The sequence below is a fragment of the Salarias fasciatus genome, chromosome 19 (genome assembly GCF_902148845.1).
Source record: "Salarias fasciatus chromosome 19, fSalaFa1.1, whole genome shotgun sequence".
NCBI classification, from domain to species: Eukaryota; Metazoa; Chordata; class Actinopteri; order Blenniiformes; family Blenniidae; genus Salarias; species Salarias fasciatus.
In genome coordinates, this window is record NC_043763.1 from 22384978 (window position 1) to 22407720 (window position 22743).

The 22743-nt window shown below is 50.5% G+C and overlaps 1 protein-coding gene across 1 annotated transcript; it reads right to left on the bottom strand.

The window, feature by feature from the left end:
- Positions 1–2503: 2503 nt before the first annotated feature.
- On the bottom strand, positions 2504–22175 carry heatr5a (HEAT repeat containing 5a). The gene is given in 42 exon segments (XM_030117161.1): positions 2504–4113; positions 4186–4339; positions 4451–4553; positions 4717–4824; positions 5683–5831; positions 6097–6291; positions 6378–6461; positions 6548–6649; positions 9139–9312; positions 9451–9598; positions 9727–9854; positions 9951–10085; positions 10159–10263; positions 10346–10583; positions 10688–10867; positions 10953–11021; positions 11379–11557; positions 11633–11866; positions 12182–12355; positions 12653–12797; positions 13071–13240; positions 13452–13641; positions 13715–13874; positions 13952–14142; positions 14213–14318; positions 15203–15369; positions 15443–15612; positions 15808–15917; positions 16019–16118; positions 16199–16351; positions 16481–16592; positions 16720–16970; positions 17077–17232; positions 17411–17660; positions 17738–17824; positions 17826–17899; positions 18031–18208; positions 18453–18602; positions 18767–18875; positions 18992–19203; positions 19279–19470; positions 22039–22175. Coding segments are annotated over 41 exon segments (6183 nt in total). The 5' UTR covers positions 19405–19470; positions 22039–22175; the 3' UTR covers positions 2504–3956.
- Between the last annotated feature and the right edge of the window lie 568 nt (positions 22176–22743).

Below are 22743 nucleotides of genomic sequence, written 5' to 3' on the forward strand. Positions count from 1 at the left end.
TACGCAGTGTGGAGGGCTCAGCTCGCCCCCTGAACCCGGACCACCTCCTCCTCTGTCCGGGCCGTGAGGGGCCGGGGAGCTCCGGGCGACGCTGCCGGGCTGAAGACGCTCTCCAGCGGAGCCCGAAAGACACATAACCCGCTGTCCTTACGGAGCCGTAGCCTCAGAGCTGCGGAGCCGCGTGAGGCCGGGCCCGTCAACCCACGAAAATAGCAGAATCAAACCTCCAGAGCCCCGCAAGAGCACAATAAAACCGCAGCTTACTCAGCACAAACACCGATTACAAGCTGCCAGACCCGCACAGCCGGCTACTCCTGACCGGCTAGCTGCAGTTAGCACCGCAGGAGCTAATCTCCCCGCTAACTCAAATATTAATTTTTTATCAGACCGCAGTTTGTGCTGACTAACCCTCGACGGATCAGTAAAACTGCTCCGGTTGATTCTCAGGGGGGATTAAACTGGAAGTTACGGCCCTTTAAAAAAATATATCTGCCCCCGCGGCCTCCCTCTCAGTATCTGAACCGCGGGGCTCGAGTTCCACGAGAGCCGGGAGGCCGCGATGCAGCCTCGGTCACCCACTACGAGTGACCCCGGAGCTCCGGCTAAGCCGTGGGAAGGATCCACTCACCGTCTTTTCACTCGGCCCGGAGACGTTCGGCGAGCGACGCTGATCGGAGCCCCACCGAAAGCACAAAGAGCCGCCTGTTCGTCGCCGATGTCCGCGATCCGGATCAAGGCGTTCCCATGTCGTGAGAACAGCCGTGGAAGGTCAGAGCGTCACGGAACGGGACGAAGCGGGGCGACGGGCGGCCGAGAGCGGACCGAAATGGAGAGCCGAGCCGAGCCAGGCTGCTGCGTTCAGGAGCTACCGGAGAGCTCGGAAACGACAACGTCAACAGTGGCCACATCCAATAGATAGGGCCTGAAAACGCCAGAAGAACTGGAGACTGATTTAAAAAAACACATCAGAAAAAAATGTTTCAAAGTAAAAGTGTGATATATTTGAGTTTAATATTTCTTTAAAAATAATGGAGAAGATAACAACAAAAACAACTACCATAACGAATAACAAAGACAGATGCTGAGGAGGAATCACAATCACTGAGATCAAATAAATACGCGAGAAATAGAAACTTTTTCTATGATTCTAATTGAAATGTTAAGACGTTTCAATATAAAATATGCCATCTGAAGGCATTTTATTTACTTTTCAAATTGATTCTTTGTTGGCTTTTTTTTTTTTTTGTCATTGGAAATCTTTCCAAGAAAAAAGTGGTCGATTCCAGATGTGTTGGAGTTTTCTGACATCCCGTGAAGGCATCACTGTAGTAGCGGACGCTAAGTGGCGCTGTTTGTTTATTTGTTTGTCAGAGATAAATAAAGTCCATCTAAGACATTTAAACCCCGCTGGAACACACACAGAGTCAGAGCAGTGGTTTTATATGCAAAGTAAAGTGAATATCCTTCTGAATCAAAGGTCTGGAGGAATCAGAGGTGTGAGAGAGTATTTTTGTAGAGAGGAGATAAAACAAAGCATTGCAATAATCAGTACAGCTGGAATTAAGAGCACAACATTCCCATGTCAGCCAGAACGAAACAAAGACTGACCCTGACTATATGCCATTTATACTATTATCTGCTGTCCTTGTAACATGTTTAATTTGGGGACTAAAACTCACACGATAGCCAAAACTGACTTGCTTCTGACTTGTTCAGACGTATTACTTGGCCATGTTTGATTTCATCTGGGCTGATTAATGACACCCAGTCTGCAGTCATGTCTCCTCGTGACTTCACCAAGTAGGAAAAGTTAGAAATAAAAAAATAGGGAGTTCAATGGCAAGTCATGGGACTCACCATGTTTTATTTTATTGAGTTCTGAGGAAGCACTTAGCTCCAGTATAAATGAAATCTGGTGAATCCAAACTACACCCGAGATCATCTTCAATCTTTATCAATGCCGTCTTTGTACTGTTCACCCAAAACCAGACTATTATTCCTGAAAAATATTCTACGAAACAAGTTTTCCTAATTTTTTCTTAACACTGGCAGCTATTAAAATAAAACTATCAGAATCTAAACCGTAGTGTCTCCTGGAGGGGAATATATATCAAAAATAATTCAAATTTTAATAAATCGGCGCCCCCTGTGGTAAGGTGGCTGTATGACATGTTGAATAATATCCATAAACCATTTGACAAACGATCTGATTGTTCATATATGTGCATAACAAAATCACCAGACTGGGCTGCTGTATTGTAAAAAGATTGAATCAGAGGTTCACAATCTGCTGAGGAATATAAAGAAGTTATCATCTCATTAAAATAAAGTTCAATGTATCTAATAGTGAGGAACAACCCCAGAACATTGACACCAGTAAACAACAGCTCAACAGAGCTTGTTTTATTTCTATAAGTTGGCAATTTCAATGAGGTACGATAATTTAAAACTTAAGTAAAGTGCATCACAGTGTCTCTGAAACTAAGGAAATGAAACCAGACGCTGCAGTTCAACAAGACTTTTATTGACTTCATGGTGTTAGAAACAAACACACACACAGTGTGCACACTGATGTGAGGTTTAGTGTTGTAGACGACACAAACATTCACAGTCTGATTGTGTCATGTTATAAAACTAAAGTGCTGAAGCTGAAATGTCCCTGACAGGCCACTGTACATCCCCAAACACCACATTCAAAGCCTGCAGGACGGTTTCCACACCGCTGTCTCGCGACCTTTCTTTACTGAGCAAACACCCAGTAAAGGGCCACCCTGTAGTGTGTTTCTCTCTGCTGTGCACATTCAGCACATGAGGAGTCACAACATGTGCATGTTGAGATGAGTGTTAGATATTCTGAAAGTCTGACACATTGTTAAGAGATATGCGAAACAAAAAGACACAAAACATGTAAAATATGATGAAATGATCAAACTAGGCAAACACAAAATGATCCACAAAGAAATCTGAATTAAAAAAAACAACAACAAATGATCAGAGATGCAAAATGAAAAAGAAATTAAAGAGGAAGCAACTGAAAAGATGGCTAGTAACTGGAAAACTGCTTCACAAAGTGTGCTATTCTGGTGGTGTTCTGCTTGCTCCTCTCGTGACTTATGACGCCCCCAGAGGGGTTCCTGGACCTCAGGCTGCGATCCAGTGACTCAGCGTTCTTCCGAGCGTCACAGCAGACACACCAGAGCGAAGCTGACAGGCTGGAAATGACTCAAAGTGGTGAAACAAAGTGTGAATCTTCAGTCCAGAATAAAAGTCATCGGGACGTCTGATTGCTACGACCTCCACAGGTGAAAACCTCAACCTGAAGCAGCTCTGACCCTCTGACAGCTTCAGGACGCGTCAGAAAAACGATTAAATGTTGCTGAGTGTTGACAATAAAGAGTAATGCTTAACGAGGTGTCCTTAAATGCAGCACCGCGTGATTTTAGAGTGTTGGTGAGATGTCTGTCTCTGACAGTGAGCTGTGTCCCCCAGGCCTCCAGCCCAATGGTGGGGGAACAGTGAACGCAACATGGTGTTTATTTGAGGGACAGTGAATGCATCATGGTGATTGAGAGATAGTGAACACATTGTAGTGTTTGTTTGAGAGACAGTGAATGCATCATGGTGATTGAGAGACAGTGAACACATTGTAGTGTTTGTTTGAGAGACAGTGAATGCATCACGGTGATTGTCTGAGATAGTGAACACATTGTAGTGTTTTGTTTGAGGGACGGTGAACGCAACATGGTAGTTTTCAAAGGGACATTGAATGCGCCGCGTTGCTTGTTTGATGGACAGTGAACACGCCGCTGTGATTGTCCAGGCGATGCTAAACGCAACACAGTCCACACAGGTGAAAGTGAATGCACCACAGTGATTGAGGGACCCTGAACACACCGTAGATTTTGTTTGAGGGACAGTGAACACACCGTGGTGTTTATGGCTTTCGGTCGGACGCCTCAGAGGAAGTTGGTCTTGAGCGTGATGCTCGGCGATGTCTTGGCGGCGGCGCGGGAGGCCGGGGAGGCGGGGCTGGGTTTGGCGTTGGCGCTCTGCTGGTTCTTGACGGCGGCCTCCAGACGAGACTTCAGGTGAGGAGAGGACGTCAGGAGGGACCTGCGGGAAGAGAACAACCGATCAGAGCTTGCTCTGAGTTCACGCACAGCACAAACGCGTATCCACGGTTACCTGAAGACCGCCGGGTGCTGCGGGCCGAGACGCATGAGCTCTCTGAGCGCCGCCTCGTGGAGGGAGCGGGATGCGGTGGGGGCGGAGCCAAGAGCGTTTTCATCCAGGAGGAAGGAGATGAGGAGTGGGAGGAGGACTGCCAGCAGGTGAGGGCCTGCAGCAGGAACAGACGCAGACAGTACGTGTGTTGTCTTTCTGTTAACATGAGACTTTTAAAGAGTTTTTTCTCTCTCTCTCCTCATTGTGTCTGCGCTCTCATACTCACGCTGACTCTCGGAGGCGGCCTGAATCAAAACCTCCAGAGCTCGAACGCCATCCAGCACGCTCTGAAGCTCGTCCGGAGTCTGAGGACGACGACGCTCCACCTGCTGAGAAACGAACACACACACACGTCAAACCAAGCCCTTCATCTGTGCAGAACAGGTCGTTGTAGCATCAGAGGACAGATTCCAGCCGGTGTGACGAGTGACTTTTCTTCCAGTGTGACTGAACACAGAAACCTGTCTCAGCTCTGTCTGTGCGTTTCAGTACCTGCAGGAATCGAACCAGCGGCGGGCCGAGGGCCTGGATGTAGGGCACAGCGAGGGTGGGCGGAGCCTGAAAGATGGAGGCCAGCAGCTGGTGGCAGCGACTCACCACCTGCAGCAGAGAGCAGAGTTCTGATGGAAACCAGTCTACCAGAGGGACGGTCAGATTTTCTTTGGGATACAGTCGAGGACACAAAAGAACAAATGGATCCTGATGTGACTCAACAGTTTTATGGAGACGTTCTGGTCTAGAAATTAGGAGAACTGTGTTGAAGTGGTGGATTCCTTTTAACAGTGAATGAAGGAACCTCAGCAGAGCTGTACTTGCAAAAGTCATACATTCCATTTCAAGATTGTGCCTTCTGGTCTGAAAACACTGCTGTTTAAAAAAAATACACTGCATGCCAAAATGACAGATTCCAAACATCTGTGGAAAACAGTCACTCAGCAGAGACAAGATTCAGATGTCATAAGTGATTGATCACTGGAGTCAAACTAATACAATTGAGTGTTAAAATTCGAATATTCAGGCAGATCAGAAGTCATCAGGGATGAAACTATTCTAAATGCTCTTTAGAAAGGTGAAAAGCAGAGCTGTCAAATTATCAGGATGGTGTTCTGAGTAGGAACATTTTTGAAGCATTCTGCACTGCTGGAAGAGACGAAACACCCTGTCATCTTTCTAAAAGACCACATTCATAAAGAAACAGGACACAGTCGAAGGAATTACACATAACAACAAAAGCAAGCAGAGACAGTCACTGCAGTTCACGGATGCTCTTCTTCCACTCTGACAGAAAAGAAGCTATTTTGCAGAGAAGAATGGGCACAAAACATTCATTCTCTGCATTTGGAAAGCAGGTGACTTATTTTATCGCTTCCTTTATATTGTAGGATTTCAGAGCTGTGAGAGGAAACTTGCAGCCTGCAACACACACACGCAAACAAATACACACAGCACAGTACTCACCAGTGGGTCCTTGTCCTCCATGCAGGCGGTGAAGCGCTGCAGACTGAGTGTGTGCAGAGGCTCCACCATGCAGACGTCCGGCCCAGCAGACAGCAGGAAGACAGTGAGAGCGGTGAGGAGGCTGACCTGATCCACACCTACACCACACTCTGAACACACACACACACACACACACACACACACACACACACACACACACACACACACACACACACACACACACACACACACACACACACACACACACACACACACAGAGTTAACAGTTATTTAGCATACTGTTTGACTTCCACTGATGGGAATTTACAAACGTGGGGAGCAGAACAGAGGGGGTCACCAGTGGAACGCTCCTGCTCTAAATGTGTGTGTTGAGAGTATCCGGCGCTTGGCGTCAGGCCCGAGGTGTGATCGTACCCGTGTCCCACAGCGTGAGCAGCGTGTGCAGAGCGGATCTGAGCAGCAGCTTCCAGGCTCCACGGCTCTTCTCCTGCCGACTCATCGGACACGTCAGGACTGACTTCAGAGCCTGGAGGACCGCCGGGACCACCGGGCCCGGACCGCACACGCCCCCCGAACTGACCACACCCCCTGGACTCGCTGCTGGGGCAGCTGGGAGATGAAACGAGGTTAACACAGGACAGGCAGCATGTGTCTGTGTGTGTGTGTGTATGTGCACGTCTGGGTATACATGTTACCTGTGTGTGAGGCGGGCAGGTAAACCATCTCTCTGAGGACTCCCAGCAGCAGGTAGAGGACGGTGGGGAGGATGGACACACTGCCTGCAAACACACACACAACACACCCAGCCAGTCACGGCTGATCACACTAAATTCTGACCAACGCCAGACAGCGATGCTGCTCTCACCTTCAGGGGAGCAGACGGACGGCAGCTCGGAGAGGACAGACAGAGCAGAGACCACCAGGCCAGCGTCAGAGTCACTGAGAGTGCTCGCTGCAGCGGCAGGACCTGACACACACACATACGAGAAAAACACTGACTGACTAGTCGAACCTCGGATCCAGGAGGAACAATGCGGTTTTCGTCCTGGCCGTGGAACAGTGGACCAGCTCTATACCCTCCATAGGGTGCTCGAGGGTTCGTGGGAGTTTGCCCAACCAGTCCACATGTGTTTTGTGGATTTGGAGAAGGCATTCGACCGTGTCCCTCGTGGTGTCTTGTGGGGGGTGCTCCGGGAATACGGAGTCCGGGGCCCCTTGTTAAGGGCCGTCCGGTCTTTGTATGACCGGAGTAGGAGTCTGGTCCGCATTGCCGGCAGTAAGTCGGACCTGTTCCCGGTGCATGTTGGACTCCGACAGGGCTGCCCTTTGTCACCGGTTCTGTTCATAATCTTCATGGACAGAATTTCTAGGTGCAGCCAGGGGCCGGAGGGGTTCCGGTTCGGGAACCACAGGATTTCATCTCTGCTTTTTGCAGATGATGTTGTCCTGTTGGCTTCATCGAACCCGGACCTACAGCATGCACTGGGGCGGTTCGCAGCCGAGTGTGAAGCGGCAGGGATGAGGATCAGCACCTCCAAATCCGAGGCCATGGTCCTCGACCGGAGGAAGGTGGCTTGCCCCCTCCAGGTTGGTGGAGAGACCCTAGCCCAAGTGGAGGAGTTCAAGTATCTTGGGGTCTTGTTCACGAGTGGGGGACGGATGGAGCGTGAGATTGACAGGCGGATCGGTGCAGTGGCTGCAGTGATGCGGTCGTTGTATCGGTCCGTCGTGGTGAAGAAGGAGCTGAGCCGAAAGGCGAAGCTCTCGATTTACCGGTCAATCTACGTTCCCACCCTCACCTATGGTCATGAGCTTTGGGTCATGACCGAAAGGACAAGATCCCGGATACAAGCGGCCGAAATGAGCTTCCTCCGTAGGGTGGCTGGGCGCTCCCTTAGAGATAGGGTGAGGAGCTCAGTCACCAGGGAGGAGCTCGGAGTAGAGCCGCTACTCCTCCACATCGAGAGGAACCAGCTGAGGTGGCTCGGACATCTGTTTAGGATGCCTCCTGGACGCCTCCCTAGGGAGGTGTTCCGGGCATGTCCCACTGGGAGGAGACCCCGGGGAAGACCCAGGACACGCTGGAGAGACTATGTCTCTCGGCTGGCCTGGGAACGCCTCGGGATCCTCCCAGAGGAGCTGGAGGAAGTGTCTGGGGACAGGGAAGTCTGGGCATCCCTGCTGAGACTGCTGCCCCCGCGACCCGGCCCCGGATAAGCGGTAGAAAATGGATGGATGGATGGATGGATAGTTTAAAGTAACAAAATTAAACACTTAAAAAAAAAAAGTAAAGCACTTTGCAGTTTCTTTTATTCCAACACAAAACTATGTCATTTCCGATACTCGGATTTTCCAGGATGTTTCACAAATACAAGAAATTGAATTCATGTTAAACCGGTTTAAAAACTGGTAAAATAACTATTTGTGTCCCATTAAGTGTTTGAAAATGGCAGCTTTATTTTTGTATAGAACATTTAGAGAGGCCTATGGCCAGCCAAACTGCTTCACAGTCCAAAATAAAACAGTAAAAAGAACAATAAAAGGGTAGAGCAGTAACAGTAAAAAGAGAGCGTGAGATCCAGAGGAGGCTCTGCTCAGCCAAAGGCCAGAGTGAACTGGTGGGTTTTTAGCTGGGATTTAAAAGTATAGAGACAAACTGCAGACCATGCCGAGAGGGGCAAACTGTTCCACAGTCCAGGAGCCACGACCATCAAGGCTCCGTCTCCTCTGGTTTTTTGGAGGGATCGAGGAATGTTAAAGGTCAGCTGGTCAGCTGACCTCAGGGCTCTGGAAGGATGACGGACTTTAAGAAGGTCTGATAAATAATCTGGGGTCAGTCCATCCAGCGACTTAAAAACAAGCAAAAGAATCTTAAACTCAATCCTGAACCTAACTGGAAGTCAGTGGAGTGAGGAAAATACCGGAGTCATATGCTCCTGTTTCTGTATCCAGGTTCAGAGACGAGAGGCTGCATAATGAAACAAGCTGCAGGCGGTTCAGTTCAGACTGGTCCATGCCGACACACAAGGAGTTACAATAATCCAGGCACGATGAGATAAAAGCATGGGTGGCTTTTTCTAGATCAGGCCTGCTTAGGTATGGTTTGACTCTGGTGAGGAGCAGAAGCAGGAAGAAGCTCGCCTTCACCACTGCGCTGATCTGTTTATTAAGTTTAATCAATACTAACATGCAGATTTCTAGCCTTTTGTCTTATGCAGGGTGTCAGTGGGCCAAGGGAGCTGGAAGGACCTGGACCAGGTCAGAGCGACCAAACAGGAGAATCTCAGTTTTGGTTTCATTCAGTCTTTAGAGAATAGAGTGATCCACCGTGTCCAACGCTGCAGATCAAGCAGGATTAAAATGGCACGATCACCACGATCAAGGTTTAAAAGGAGGCCAATTATCACTTTTAAAAGTTTAGAAACTACAGTATTTAACATTTTCTTTCCTCCTCACCTGTAGGACTGCTCCCGGACAGTTTGGGGCTGAGTTGTGGGATTTTGCGGAGCAGCACGCACAGGCAGACCTCCAGCGCCCCAAACACCAGCGAGTGACCGGGAATCAAACCGCCTGTGTCCCGTCCCTCCCCGAACTCAGGCAGTGTCTCTTTCTCTGCTGCGCCATCATCCACTGAGAAGAAGGACAAAAAGGGAAAATTAAGCTTTTAAAGAGAGATTTGTTACAAACAGCTGAAGTCCTCGGCTTCAGAACATGACTCAGCAGTGTAGTGTTTCTCGGTGTGATCAGATGGGAGAGGTGTGTGTTCACCTTCAGCGCTGTGGCGTTTCTCTCTGACCAGCTCCTGCGCCGCCGTCACGATCTGTCGCAGCAAATCCAACACGGCCAGCTGAACGCAAGCCGACTCTCTGGTGACCATCAACCTGTGGAGGACGCTGACGAGCTCCACACTCAGAGCCTGAGGACCACACACACAGATACACGCACACACACACACCTAAGTGACTCCCACTTCACTGACACAAAAACTACCCACAGCGATGCTCGCATTGGGTCCGTCTGCACGGTGGCCCAGCTGCATCTCACCTGGTCGTTCCCGATCCTGGCTCGAGGCCAGGGGATGTCGAGGAGCTCCTGCAGAGCTCTGAGACAGGACATGATGTTCTCCATCTGGTCCTCGGAGTGTGGAGAACACAGGAACTTCACACTGATCCCTGAAACATAAACATCAGCAGAGGAGGAGCTCAACGTTGCCATGGTTACAGGATCACACGGAGAGGAGGAGTCTTTATCGCTGAGCTGCTCCTCACCCAGGATCAGGTTCAGCCTCTCCGTGTTCACGTCCTCTGGACTTTTAGCTCCGCCCACAGAGCTGCTGCGCCCCATGGAGGTGGGTGTGACCGGCCTGGACAAGTTGGCAGGCGAGTCGTCCGATGTCAAAAAACCTAAGCACACACACATTTTAATGTCACACACGTTACGGGGTCTCAGTGAGGAGGAGAAAGGAGGAGCGCTGACCGGTGCTGTGGAGCCAGAGGGAGGTGGCGTGGAGGATGGGAGCCCAGGAGGAGGAGTAATGAGCGGTGGCCTGGCTGGAGGTTTCTGCAGTGTAGAAGGATCCTCCTGCAGAACAAGGACTCGCATCAAGGGATTCATTTTAACCTCTTCATCATGATAACACTCCTCCTCCTCCTCCTCCTCATACCTTCTGCAGGGAGCTGCAAGGAGTGGTCCTCCTGTGGGAGTGTGAGCAGAGCGTAGTCCTGCAGCGCCGCCAGCCACAGGCGGCTCAGCGTCAACACATCCGATTGGACCAGCTTCAGAAGTCCCGCCCCCCCGGACTCAGGACCTGAGCTCTCATTGGTTGGACAGGAGTCGGAGAGGTCCGGCAGCGTATCAGAACCCTCCTTCATCCTGCCGCGCTGCACAGCCACGATGTACACCTGGAACCAACCAATCAGAAGCATCCTCACCATCGGCGTCATGATGCCACTGAACGCATCGCAGCTTGAAAGAGAATGAAAACGTGAATCCAGCAGGTTCTCACCTCAGCCCACGCTTTGAGGACAGCCAGCGTCTCCATGGTAGTGGCGGCCTCGTTGTACAGCTGTCCAGACGTGTCCCGCCCACTCTGGACTTTAGCCAATGAGGAGGCGAGGAGCTGGTGGACGCGCCGCAGGTCGCGTAAGTCGCTGACAACACCGCTGGCGATCCACGCGCTGCACACCTGAGGATGAGAGGGGCCGGAGTCAGCGTCCACAGAAGCTGAGGGGGGTGGGGCTTTGACTGAAGGCGGGCGGAGCCTTGCTTACTTGGCAGGCCTTGGCCGTGACGTCAGGAGGGGCGTCCGCGGCGAAGGCAGGTCTGAGAGCGGCTCCCACCTGCAGGTCGGAACACAGAGAGGCAGCGGCAGTGAGGCCGGAGCGGAAACAACTTTTGAAGTCAATTTCACAACATACGGCGCAACATTATCGCACAAGAACAGTTTTCTTCAGCTAGTTGTTAGATGTTCTAAAGGTAACACACCAACCTAAAATGACCCAAGTCAAGCAAGTTAAAGCTGAGAATATTCATGTTCAAATGTTCAAGTTTATCTGTGAGTGTCAGGTGTCTTTCTGAGAGCTGATGTTCTGCAGTGTACCAGATCCGGCCGATGAGAGCGTTCTGAACACTTGGCAGGCTGTGATGTAGGGGTTTGTGTGTGTGTGTGTGTGTGTGTGTGTCTGGTGCGTCCTCACGTTAGCCTGGTACTGCTCCAGGATCACGTGTCCAGGGAATTCAGGTTCAGGGACGTCTGAGAAGCGTCTGATGATGACCAGCAGCGTCTGCAGTCCGGCCAGCCGCAGCGGCTCGCTGTGGTCCGTCGCCGCCATGAACGCCATGCGGACCAGGTCACCGAGATGGAGCACCAGGAAGTCTGAGGGGTGAGGTGAGGAGGTCAGACCGCCGGCAGCAGACATTGAGCCGGCAGCAGCAGCGGTGAGTTTCTTACCGGCGGACTCGTGCAGCCGGCGCTCTTGAGCCAGCGCCATGTCGAAGTGAGCCAGGTCGCCGTTTTCGCACTGCTCGATGATGCGGCACACACACTCCACCGCGAAGCGCCGGGTGGTCCAGCGCAGCGCCGTGAACGGGCCGCTCGACTCCGGCCGCGCCGTGAACGCCGACGAGTCATCGTCACGGCCGGCGTCCGCCTCCTCCTCATCCTGAGAGCCCTCCCCTGAAGCATCTGGAGGGAGGAGGGGGAGGGGGAGGGGAAGAAGGGGGAGGTGTTCTTTAACATACTGGCTTCAAACACCTTCTACTGTTTCATCTGTTCACTAGATTTTACTTTTTCATCTGTTTTTCATGTTGAACTGGATTTTATTCTTTCATTTCTTTTCTATGATGCTCATTCTGTACTCTACTTTGCCGTCTCTGGATTTTATCCTTCTGTCTCAGGTTCTGGTTTCTGGATCCCTCTTTCTTGTCTCTGCACTGAATCTACTTGGCTGCCTTTCAGTCAGTGACCTCTGACCTGAGGCGCCGGGTTTCAGTGACCCACCTGTGGTTGCAGACAGGACATCCTTGCACAGCTTGAGCCAGTGACCGAGCCTGTTGCTGGACGCCATCATGTGAACAAGCGTCTGCTGGATGTCGGTTCTCAGGCCCGGGTCAGACTCGCGGTCCAGCAGAGCGAACAGCGCTCCCTCCAGTCCCACCTCCTTGATGGTGACGTCTGCACGGAGAGCAGAGGGCATCTCGGTTCTCATGAAAACTTCATTCATAAGCCAATAAAAATGCACAAGAGTTCATCCTGACAACTTCTGAAGAACTGTTCTCAGGTTTTCAATCACAAAATAGAATAAAATTACAATGAAACCAGGATTTCACCCGATGGTGGAAAGTGTCAGGAATCTGTTTTTCTGAATGATGAGTCATATTCAGAGTGGCACTGAAGTTGAAGCAGTTTTGTTATTCTGCAGTTTGAAGCATTTGATTCCGTATTTCTGTGTGTTGTGTGTGTGTGTCTCACCAAGCTGTGTATTGTCGCGTCTCGGCAGGTCTTTTACCAGAGTGACGGCATGTTCAGCCACCTCCAGCGCCTCCCGCTGGACCAGCTGCCGCAGACACGCAACAACGGCGCGCCGCAGGCAAAGGAAGGAGCTGCAAAGGTTCCCCTGCAACACACACACACACACACACACACACACACACACACACACACACACACACACACACACACTTAAAAAAAGCAGCTTCACAATGTATTTCCTCCAGACATCATTTAACTCTTCCAGTTCTCTCACAGCTCTGAATTAATCTTTGACACATTTGTCAGTGGTCATAAAACTTATTTATTCGCCTCTCCAATGATAATGACAATGAAATAAATAACATTATGTCTTAGAACAGAAAACACACACCCACACACACACAGACACAGTACTCACACACAGAGCAGGGACCAGGTCTGTCAGGATGACATGATGAGGACAGAACATGTGCAGCTGCTGCAGACAGGAGACGGACCGAGCCTGAACATCACAGTCTGGACCCGCCCACATCACACCGCAGCCCACCAGGCAGCTGGAGCGCAGCGCCGCCACCGAGGCCCCGTCACCTGCACACAAACAAACACACACACATACACACACACACAGAGGAGTGTGACAGGCTGCTGAAGTGATCACTTATATCATAATTATAGACTCAGCTAGTTTCCCTCTGTGTTGAACCAGACTTTCCATATTTGTACCTATATTTAGCTTGGTTTCGACCAGCATTCAACCTTCCAGCTCTCAGTGCTCTCTAACTGGTTATTCTGGCCCTACCCTGCAGGTCGGGGCCCAGGCAGGTGATGAGACTGTTCAAGCAGCGTCCCAGGCTGTGGTGCACCTCAGGGTGGGTCGGCGGAGTCGACAGCAGCAGGCGCAGCACCAGCGTGAAGGACGGCTCGGCGTGACTCCGATACAGACCGCTGGACAGGTCGATGACCATGGACAGGCTGTGAAGAGACCAGGTCTGGACCGGGGACAGACAGAGGGGGTGAGGGCCTCTGGGTGAGAGGGGGCGGGGCTTACGGGCAGGCGCGTACCTGGACCTCGGGTGAGGTGCTGTCCTGGCTCAGGGTGAACAGGACTCCCAGGCAGGTGGACAGGTGCTGGGCCGAGCCGATCCCTCCAACGTAGCGATGCAGCGCCCCGAGAGCCAGAGCGTAGCTGCTGCGAGACGCTGCGTCACGAGCCGTCTTCAGCCTGAACACGACCGACGCAGGTTAGTGAACAACACAGGTGGGGGGTGGGGGGTGGAGGAGCCGTATGAGGCCGCTCACCTGTCGAAGCACAGCAGCGACACAGACACGGTGAATCCGGGGTCTCCGACCACCTGAACCAGCCGGGCTAAACCCTCAGCGGCCAGGCAGCGCAGCAGGGGGCTGCCGCTCTCCAGCGCCCCCGACAGGAGAGACAGAGCCGGACCCCGGAGCTCCTCAGGCCCCAGGGAGCCGCGGACACTGCCCTGGTGCTGAGGAGAGACCACAGGTCAAAGGTCAACCGAAGTTTCCACTTTGGTGTGCGTGTATTTGATGCAGTACCTTCAGCACGCTGCAGAGGGCAGCACACACATGAGTCTGGACCGTCTGCTGCCTCTGGCCTTTGAGCTGCTTCACAGATTCTACGAACTGCTCCGTAATCTTCACTCTGAAACACACACACACACATTCACAAACACACACACAGTCAGACTCACGTAGATCTTTGCCCTGAGGTGAGGTGTGACCTGAGACCTGTGGTCGCTGCTTAAAATGTTTCAAATAATCGACTGTGACATTTCCAACACAAACAGAACCTGTTGGTTATGTTGAGATGAGTAGACTGAACCGGTGGTAATGCACTAGATAATCTACTGGTTCACCAAGTTAGACTGACCTGCCTGAAAGATTTCTACACTTTTGTTTGACACCAGAAAAGTTGCATATCAGGCCACTCGAGGGTGCCGTCAGAAAAGTTGGATGTAAATATTCAGGCTCTTTTAAACTGCCTTTCTCCATCTTTTAAGCCCATTCATACCGTTGAGAGCCAGACGATGGTGCAGCAAATGTATATATACTTTGTTAAATTGTAAAGAGCAGCACTCTTCATCGTCTATTGTTGCAGATCTACTCAAGAAAGTGATCATGTTAATGTGTAGTACTGTATGTTGCAGAAAAGTTGTGTATTTTGAGTTTCCTTTTAGAGATGAGAGTATTAACGTTTCACACTGGAAGCTGTTTTTAAAGTTCAGATCTCAGTGACTCCACACGTTATCATGTAAACAAAGAAGTTTGATGTGTCACTCTAAAACGTTGTGTGGGTGAAGGTGGTGACATGAATCTGAATCATCTAATCAGGTTGTCCTGGTTCACTCGCTCTGGTTGAGGTGAACTGGTTGAAATGACAGAGAATAATGACATCCTTATCGATCTCTACTTGTTAAACTGTTTTGGTTCATTTTTACTCAATATGTAATCCAGTGAATCAGGGTTAACTGTTTCATTTATATTGTACTGGTTAATATCAACTAGTTAATGCAGCAGGTGTGTTACCGCTGAGCGGAGATAATGTGGGGGAACAGCGTTCCGAACAGTCGGACGGCGGCGGCGGTCAGGGCGACAGGAGGCGGGAGGGGAGCGGGAGTCTCCTCGCCGGCGTCACACAGACTGAAGGCGTCGTGGTCGAGGGAGGCTCCGCCCACACTGCTGCTGCTGTGGAGCTGAAACACAAACACCTTCATGACGGCCGTCACCGCCTCAGCACAGCGCTCAGCAGCGGGGGCGGAGCCTCACCTGCTCCTCAATGTATTGGTGGTCTGTGAGGTGGAGGGCGGGGCCGACCAGCGACAGGTCGTCATGGTGACAGAGGGGCGGCAGCAGCGTGAGCTCGGAGCAGGGCTGGTTCAGGTTGTCCTGACCCGACAGATCCGACACCAGCTGGTTCATCACCAAGCCGAAACTCTCTGCAGGACGAACAAACAACAAACATCAACCGGGAACACAAACAAACAAGACAAAAACAAGCTCAGAAAATGAAGATCTCTTTAGATTCAAAATAACCTGGCATTAGTCTGTCTATTTGGCTCAGGAGGAGTCACTGAGCTGTAGCACATCTGAAGATGAGCAGAGGATTGTGGGTAATGCAGACATAACCACACCTTGGTAGCTTTGTGGAGGAAGCAGCGACAGCAGCTCGTACACTCTCAGTCTGTAGACCACAGACCAGCATCGAACCGAGGAACCGTACGAGCCCACCAGAGACGGCAGCCTACCAAACACAACGTCACAATAACACAACATTACACACACGCACAATAACGCAATGGCACACAAGCAACAACACACAAACACACACACACACAGACTGACTTGGTGAGCAGAGCCACAGCACAGGCCAAAGGCGTGAGGAGACGGCTGAGGATTTCATCAGTGACGAGTTCCTCGCAGTGCAGCAGCAGGTTCTTCATCGCTGTACGTATACACACACACAGGTTCACACCATATTTATTCACACACACACACACAGGCACACAGGTGAATTAAACTGACCGCTCAGCGCCCCGGCGCGTCCTTCCAGTGTAACCTGCCACGTAAAGTAGTCCCCTCGCCGCAGCTCCATGTCCTGCTCCCTGATTGACGCAGGAAACACACACCGCCACAGGAGGAGGAGCCGGGGCAGGTGGTGCTCCACCACGGCCGGGCCTGGACAGAACCTGCTTTTAATTCCACTGCACCCTTCAAAAAAATTTCTATACGCTGGTCTTTGGCGTCGGTGACTCCAGTGTATTCTGAAATCTGCCTGCAGGTGTGTGAGGCCATGGTCAGGCTCACCCAGAGTGAGGAGCGAGGAGACGAGCAGCCAGCCGGCCTGAGTCCTCTGCAGAGCCATACGACTGTTCTGGGAGGCTGAACGGAGGAGGTCCTCAGCCAGGGCCAACACCATCTACACACAGTTGTTACAATAAAAAAAATGGATCACGTTTATTCAAAACTGATGAAAATGAAAGAAGCATGTGTGATTTCAATGCAAATCATCCAAAATCATCTGTATGCGTGTGTATTTTACCCACCGTGCCCTTGGTGTGTGGTATTCCCAGGGGGCATTGCTGCACGGCGGCCACCAGGGCAGCGACGGCGGCCCCGTACCCGGCCACGGCCTCGGGGGACGACTTCATGGCCACCAGGCGCTCGGCACAGCGGTCGAGCAGCGGCGAGCACTGTGACGGCATCGCCGTGACAACGCAGCGCAGACACCAGGCCGCGGCCAGCCGGGCGGAGGGGAGGGGGTGGAGGAGGACGGACACCACCGTGTCCAGCAGGGCTTTAGAACAAACCAAGACGAGCTGTCACTCAGAAGCAGGTTGGTTGTCTCACAGTTACCTCCACAAGCCCCGCCCCCTGAGAGGGAAACACGGAGAGATGTGTACCTGTGCTGGTGTCTGTCAGCAGGGGGCCGGCGGTGGAGCCCAGCCCCAGAACCAGAGCCCCCAGTTCCTGCAGACAGCAGACCAGGACGTGCTGACCGGCTGAGATGTCTGCAGAGGAAACTCTGGACTCCACGTTTCCATCAGTCTGAGCTGCTTCTGAAAGAGACAGAGAGCCACGGAGCGTTTATTACACAGTAACTACAGACAAAACATTTTGCAACTCTTCCAGCACACTTCAGTGTGTACTGGTCCCTGGATGCTCTCTATACAAGCACACAGGAACTGAGTTCTTGCCGTAAGTCCTCCGTCCTGCGGAACAGCCCGGTGGACTCACCGATGGCTCGCCTGTGTGAAGCCACAGTGAGGCAGAGCTGCTTGGCTGCGTTGGTTTGGGCCTTCTCTCCCAGCAGGGAGCCCAGCGTGCTCCTCAGGATGAAGGACACGCAGGCACGCGTCAGGACGGCGTCCCCCGGCGTCTGCGTCGCCCGACCATGAGACGGCAGCTCCATCAGCAGCGACAGGAAGGCCGGGAAGTTCACCTCCAACCAGGAGGCGCCGAGGGAGGAGATCAACACCACGCAGGCCTGGCGAGGAGGCGGAGAGGAGGTGACGATGGGACGCAGCGGAGGATTTATTCAGAGGACCGAGAGGAGCCTCCTACCTGTGTGACTCCCACTCGGACCTCCTTACTGACGGAGCTCGTCCCCTTCAACATGTCTCCACTGGCTCGCAGGAAGCCGCCGCCCCCCCCGCAGGAAGCCCCCCCACAGCAGATCCATCACCTCCTCCAGGGAGCTCCGCCCACGCCCACCCTGCCTGGGGGCTGCTGGGAAATGAAGAAGATGGAGAGACATGTGAAGGAGGGAGCTGCAGGTTCAAGAACTACAGAGAAATACAGTGTCACCAGCAGTGTGTGTGTGTGTGTGTGTGGGTGTGTGTGTGTGTGTATGCTACCTGCAGTGTGTGTGTATGGGGGCTCCACAGCTGAAGCCAGAAGTCTCCCCAGTAGTTTGGAAACAGCCAGCCGCACGCTGACGTTCGATCCCTCCAGGGCTCTGAAGCAGAGCGTGGCCATGTTCTCCAACTCGCTGCTCCACAGGAACGCCGCCTCCCTCTGCAGCTCCAGGAGGCACTGAGGAGGCGCAGAGAGGGAGACACAGGGAGGCGAGGAGGACAACAAATCGGAATGAAAACTGAACGAGAAAGAAGCAAAGATGATAAAACAGATGAGAGCGTACTGCTCGGCCCAGTGATTGGAAAGTTTCAGCTTTTCAAAACTGCAGGGTGGAAGTGTGGATCAGAGCAAAAGGTGAATTTATAAATCACCAAGACAACAAACTAAAAGTAAACAGCAGATCCAGACTGGCGGTGGTTACCTTGGCGGCGGCGCAGCGAACAGACATGGAGCGATCGGTCAGGCACGACCTCGCCGCCTTGTAGATGTCACGGTGACACGACGACGCAGCAACACCCAAACCTCCCAGAATCCTCTGGAGACACAGCATGATCTCATACCGGCCCTGAGACTGAGGAGGAGAATGAGCAAGGAAAGAATTAAATATATTCAGAAATATGTGTATATATTCACGTGTGAATATATTGATATATGTAGACACATATTGAAATATGAGTCCACAGAAGTGAGAAGCTATTTGTCGTCTGTCAGTGACAGGTTCTAAGCTCCGCCCACCTCGGCGCTCTTCATGGCCTTCAGCAGGTGAGTCACCGTCTCTTTGAAGGAGCCCACCAGCATCCGACCCAGCTGCTCGTACAGGCCGCCCAAGCACGCCACTGCAGCACTGAAACACACACAGAGAGGGCCTCAGGTTCGATTCCTGTGCTCTCACAGAGGATTCGGAGACTCAAACTCAACACCTGTAACAGGCTCCGCCCTCGAGACGGGGCGCTGACTCACAGTCGTGTGGGGAGTCCTGACGGCGAGTCGTCTTTGCTGCGGATGATGTCGTGACACCTGTCCACCACCAGGCTGGAAGGAAGGGGGTCTCCCACGCTGAACAGCAGGGCCATGCAGTCAGACAGCAGCCAGCGCGTCGGCGGGCCGGGAGAGCCAGTCAGAACGGCCGACAGCTGCTCCACCAGCCGCCGCTGGTGCTGCCGCACATCAGCCTGAGAGGGAGACGTTGGTAACGTTTTCACTCTCTTGGACATCCCACCACATCCACCCCAGCCCCCCTCGCTCACCCGCTGGGTGGCCGCCAGGAGCTTCTTCAGGTGACTCAGCCACTCATAGATGAACTCCGCTCGCTGGTGTTCACTCAGCTGATCGCACGCCTCCTCGTTGAGGAGGAGGCTGTGAGCGCTCTCCATGCTGGAAGCAGCAGGAACGCCTCCCCCTCCTGCTGGTCTCACTGCGACAGACCTCCTGAATCAGTCCTGTGAGGACAGAGGAAACAAACAGTTGGCCTGATATCAGCTGGGGTAGGGAGCAACACTTTTGTGAAAGAGTTCAATACTTTCACAGAGCGACTGGAGGAAGCAGTGCCCCCTGCAGGCCACATGTGGAACAAGACACCGGTGCTGAAAATGAGACCCTGGGACTCAACGAGCCTTATCTGTACAAAAAATAATAATAACAGGTTCGGTCACACACCTAGATCAATCACAGCAAAAAGGTGGTTCTTATGATCTACCCATATTTAATTGTGGAAGAATATGAAGGTCCAAATTACAGATGACACTGAAATTATACCACGTGACTCAGCACGGTGACCTACTGACCTTACTGTTGCTCATCTTTTGCACAACAAAGCCTTTAGTGCTCCACTTACTCTACTGCTGATCTGTACCCTAGTTTGTACTGTGTTTCAATGAGGTTAAGGTTGTAAATAACACTACAATTTAATTAAGGGTCTTCATTATTGTATATTTTGGACTGCTGTACTATTTTCAACACCTTTGTTTTTCTGTATACTTTTCTATGGCCGATACTGGGAACTCAGTTGCTAGTTTCGTTGTTGACGAACTTGAACTTTTGAGATAGATTAACGAATGAATGAATGGAAAAAAACCGTGAATGAAGAGGTGGATGTAAATAACAGACAGATGGAACAACAGTTTTAAGAATGAATGAACGATGGGTGAAAGATACTGATGGAGGAGCATGATAGATGGATCCACTGACTGGATCAACTGACAGAAAGATGAAAAGGTGGATTATGTTTGAGGATGAATGAACAGAGAGATGGACGAATGAAAGAAGGAGCGATGGATGGGTGTGTAAATTGATAAACAGCCTCAACATGGGCCAGTCTTTTAATGTTTCCTGATTTGGATTTAAATGTCTTCAACTCTTTCAGCCTCTGTTCTCATCACCTCAGAAACCTTTTGTAAAGCTCCGTTTGGGCTTCCCAAAGCCTTTGTTTGTATGTGTGTGTGTGTGTGTGTGTGTGTGTGTGTGTGTGTGTGTGTGTGTGTGTGTGTGTTGCGACCTGCTGGAGGACAGCAGCCTTTCTGAAGCCAACTGTTGGCTCTGTGGTTTGAGAGAGAGGAAGGAGCTCATGCATTATTCATGTGGCTCTCCTTCGTTAACACACAGGCTGCGTTCGCCTCTAAAAATATCCTCAGTCCCAGGAAACATCGCTGGATCAGCTCTTCGGAGCCTCGTCTAACAAGTCTCCTCAGGAGGCTCACAGATCCTCACAAAAACCATCTGCAGGTCCGTCCAGTGATCAGCACGAACATACGTTTCATCGAACTGGAACAAAATAGAAGTATTTAATCCTAGAGGGGAATTTTCCCTCATTTTTAAACTGAGCTTCTTTGATTAAACCGTTTTCAACCTGAAACTTAATTTCATTCTCTTCCGACATTCTCACCACCAACTAATAATTTTACAGTCCTTACAATGTAATAACAAACTCTACCTCCTCTGAGTTTCAGCTTGGAACAAATCTTACAGCCCTTCATCACTATAAGGTTCACATCTTCCGGTGTGTGGATCATTGAAATAAATAAAATATGTCCAAATCATCACTGGCTTCATATCACAGACTCCACAGTTTAATGTCCTCTTATGTTTTACAAGACAAAACTGCTTGACTGGTTTAAAAAAAGAACTGCAATGGACCCAGAATAGCTCTTTGTGGAACAACAAATTATCAGGTGCTCTGACTAGAAATGCAGGCTCTGAAACATCTTTTCACTCACTTATCAAATGTTGAAGACCAAATGACTGACATGTTCATCAACAAACCATTTTACAATTAAAGGGGAAATAATGCAAACGATCATCAATCCTGAAGATAAACAGAGTGATTTTAAACTAAAGTCTGTGCGACAGGCTGGATATTTCAGGAGGCACACAAAGTAACACACGCACTGAAAATGCACATGTGCTAAGCAGACACACACACACACACACATTGAAAACGTCACACACTTTTTTTGGCTTATGGTCGAGATCTCCTGATTGCGCTGCGCAAATAAGGATTCCTTACCTTCCCCGTCCAACATCTATGTCCGCACAACATACCAGAGGGGGGACAGGTATGTGGACATTCCATCTGTGTAAAACTGACATATGCAAGCTTGACAAGACAGATTGTTTGACCACTGCATGCTGATTTCTATTGGTAAAATGCGCAATGCGATCACAGATCATTGCACAAGTCACGCATCCCTTATTTGCGCGGCGCAATCGGCAGATCGCAAAAATCGCCCAAAAGTACAGTCAGAATAAGCAGATAGTACACACACACACACACACACACACACACACAAAGTACAGATAAGCAATAAATACACACACACACACACAGAGTACAGGCATATAATAAATAAACACACACAGGAAATATCGCACACTCAGTAGACAAACACACACACAGAGCACACAGTACACACACAGCCTCCGCGTAGCGTTGATGCTGCGTTAGCCTGAGGCTAACCGGTTAGCTTCGGGATAAAGTTTCCTCGAGGGTGAATAAAATCGGATTTTTTTACCTGTCGGTACAGGCGAACATCCGGTAGTCTGCTCAGGACAACTGTCAGCGACGAGAAACTGTTTATTTCATTTCAGTTTCACACACACATACAGACACATACACACACCTGAGTGTACTGACGAGTTCGTCAAAGCAACGGAAATGATCACGTTTTACCATGGATTTCAAAATAAAATAACTTTTCAGAACTAGCTCAAATTATCCAGTTTAAAGTTTATATGTACTATGAGTGGTTTAAATATTGATTGTATTCAACATTTATTTATTTTCTTAATTTTTGTGAATTCAAATCTTCACCTTCCTCTAATTAAAAACATGTAATAATAATGTAATAATAATCATAATATTAATACTAATATGTTTTAATTGTAGTGCACTTTACATTTCAGCAATTTCAAATTGTTAAAGAGCAGTATCAGTACAAGCAGAATCGGTGAAAGTTTAAAAGATTAACAGAAAAACAAAGTGATTAAAGGAGAACCAGTCAAGATCAAGATCACAGCATTCCAAGACCAACATTTTGGAAATGTTGTCTCGAGAACTACAACACTGACACATGAATTCAAACAGAACCTGTATTTTTAGAATCTGAGTGAGACTCTAAAATCCATTTGAACTCTTCTCAGCAAGCCCAGAGGAGCACACAGGCTCTCAGAAATAAAGCTGAACTCCTTGAACCTGGACCCTCACACCAGTGAACTTC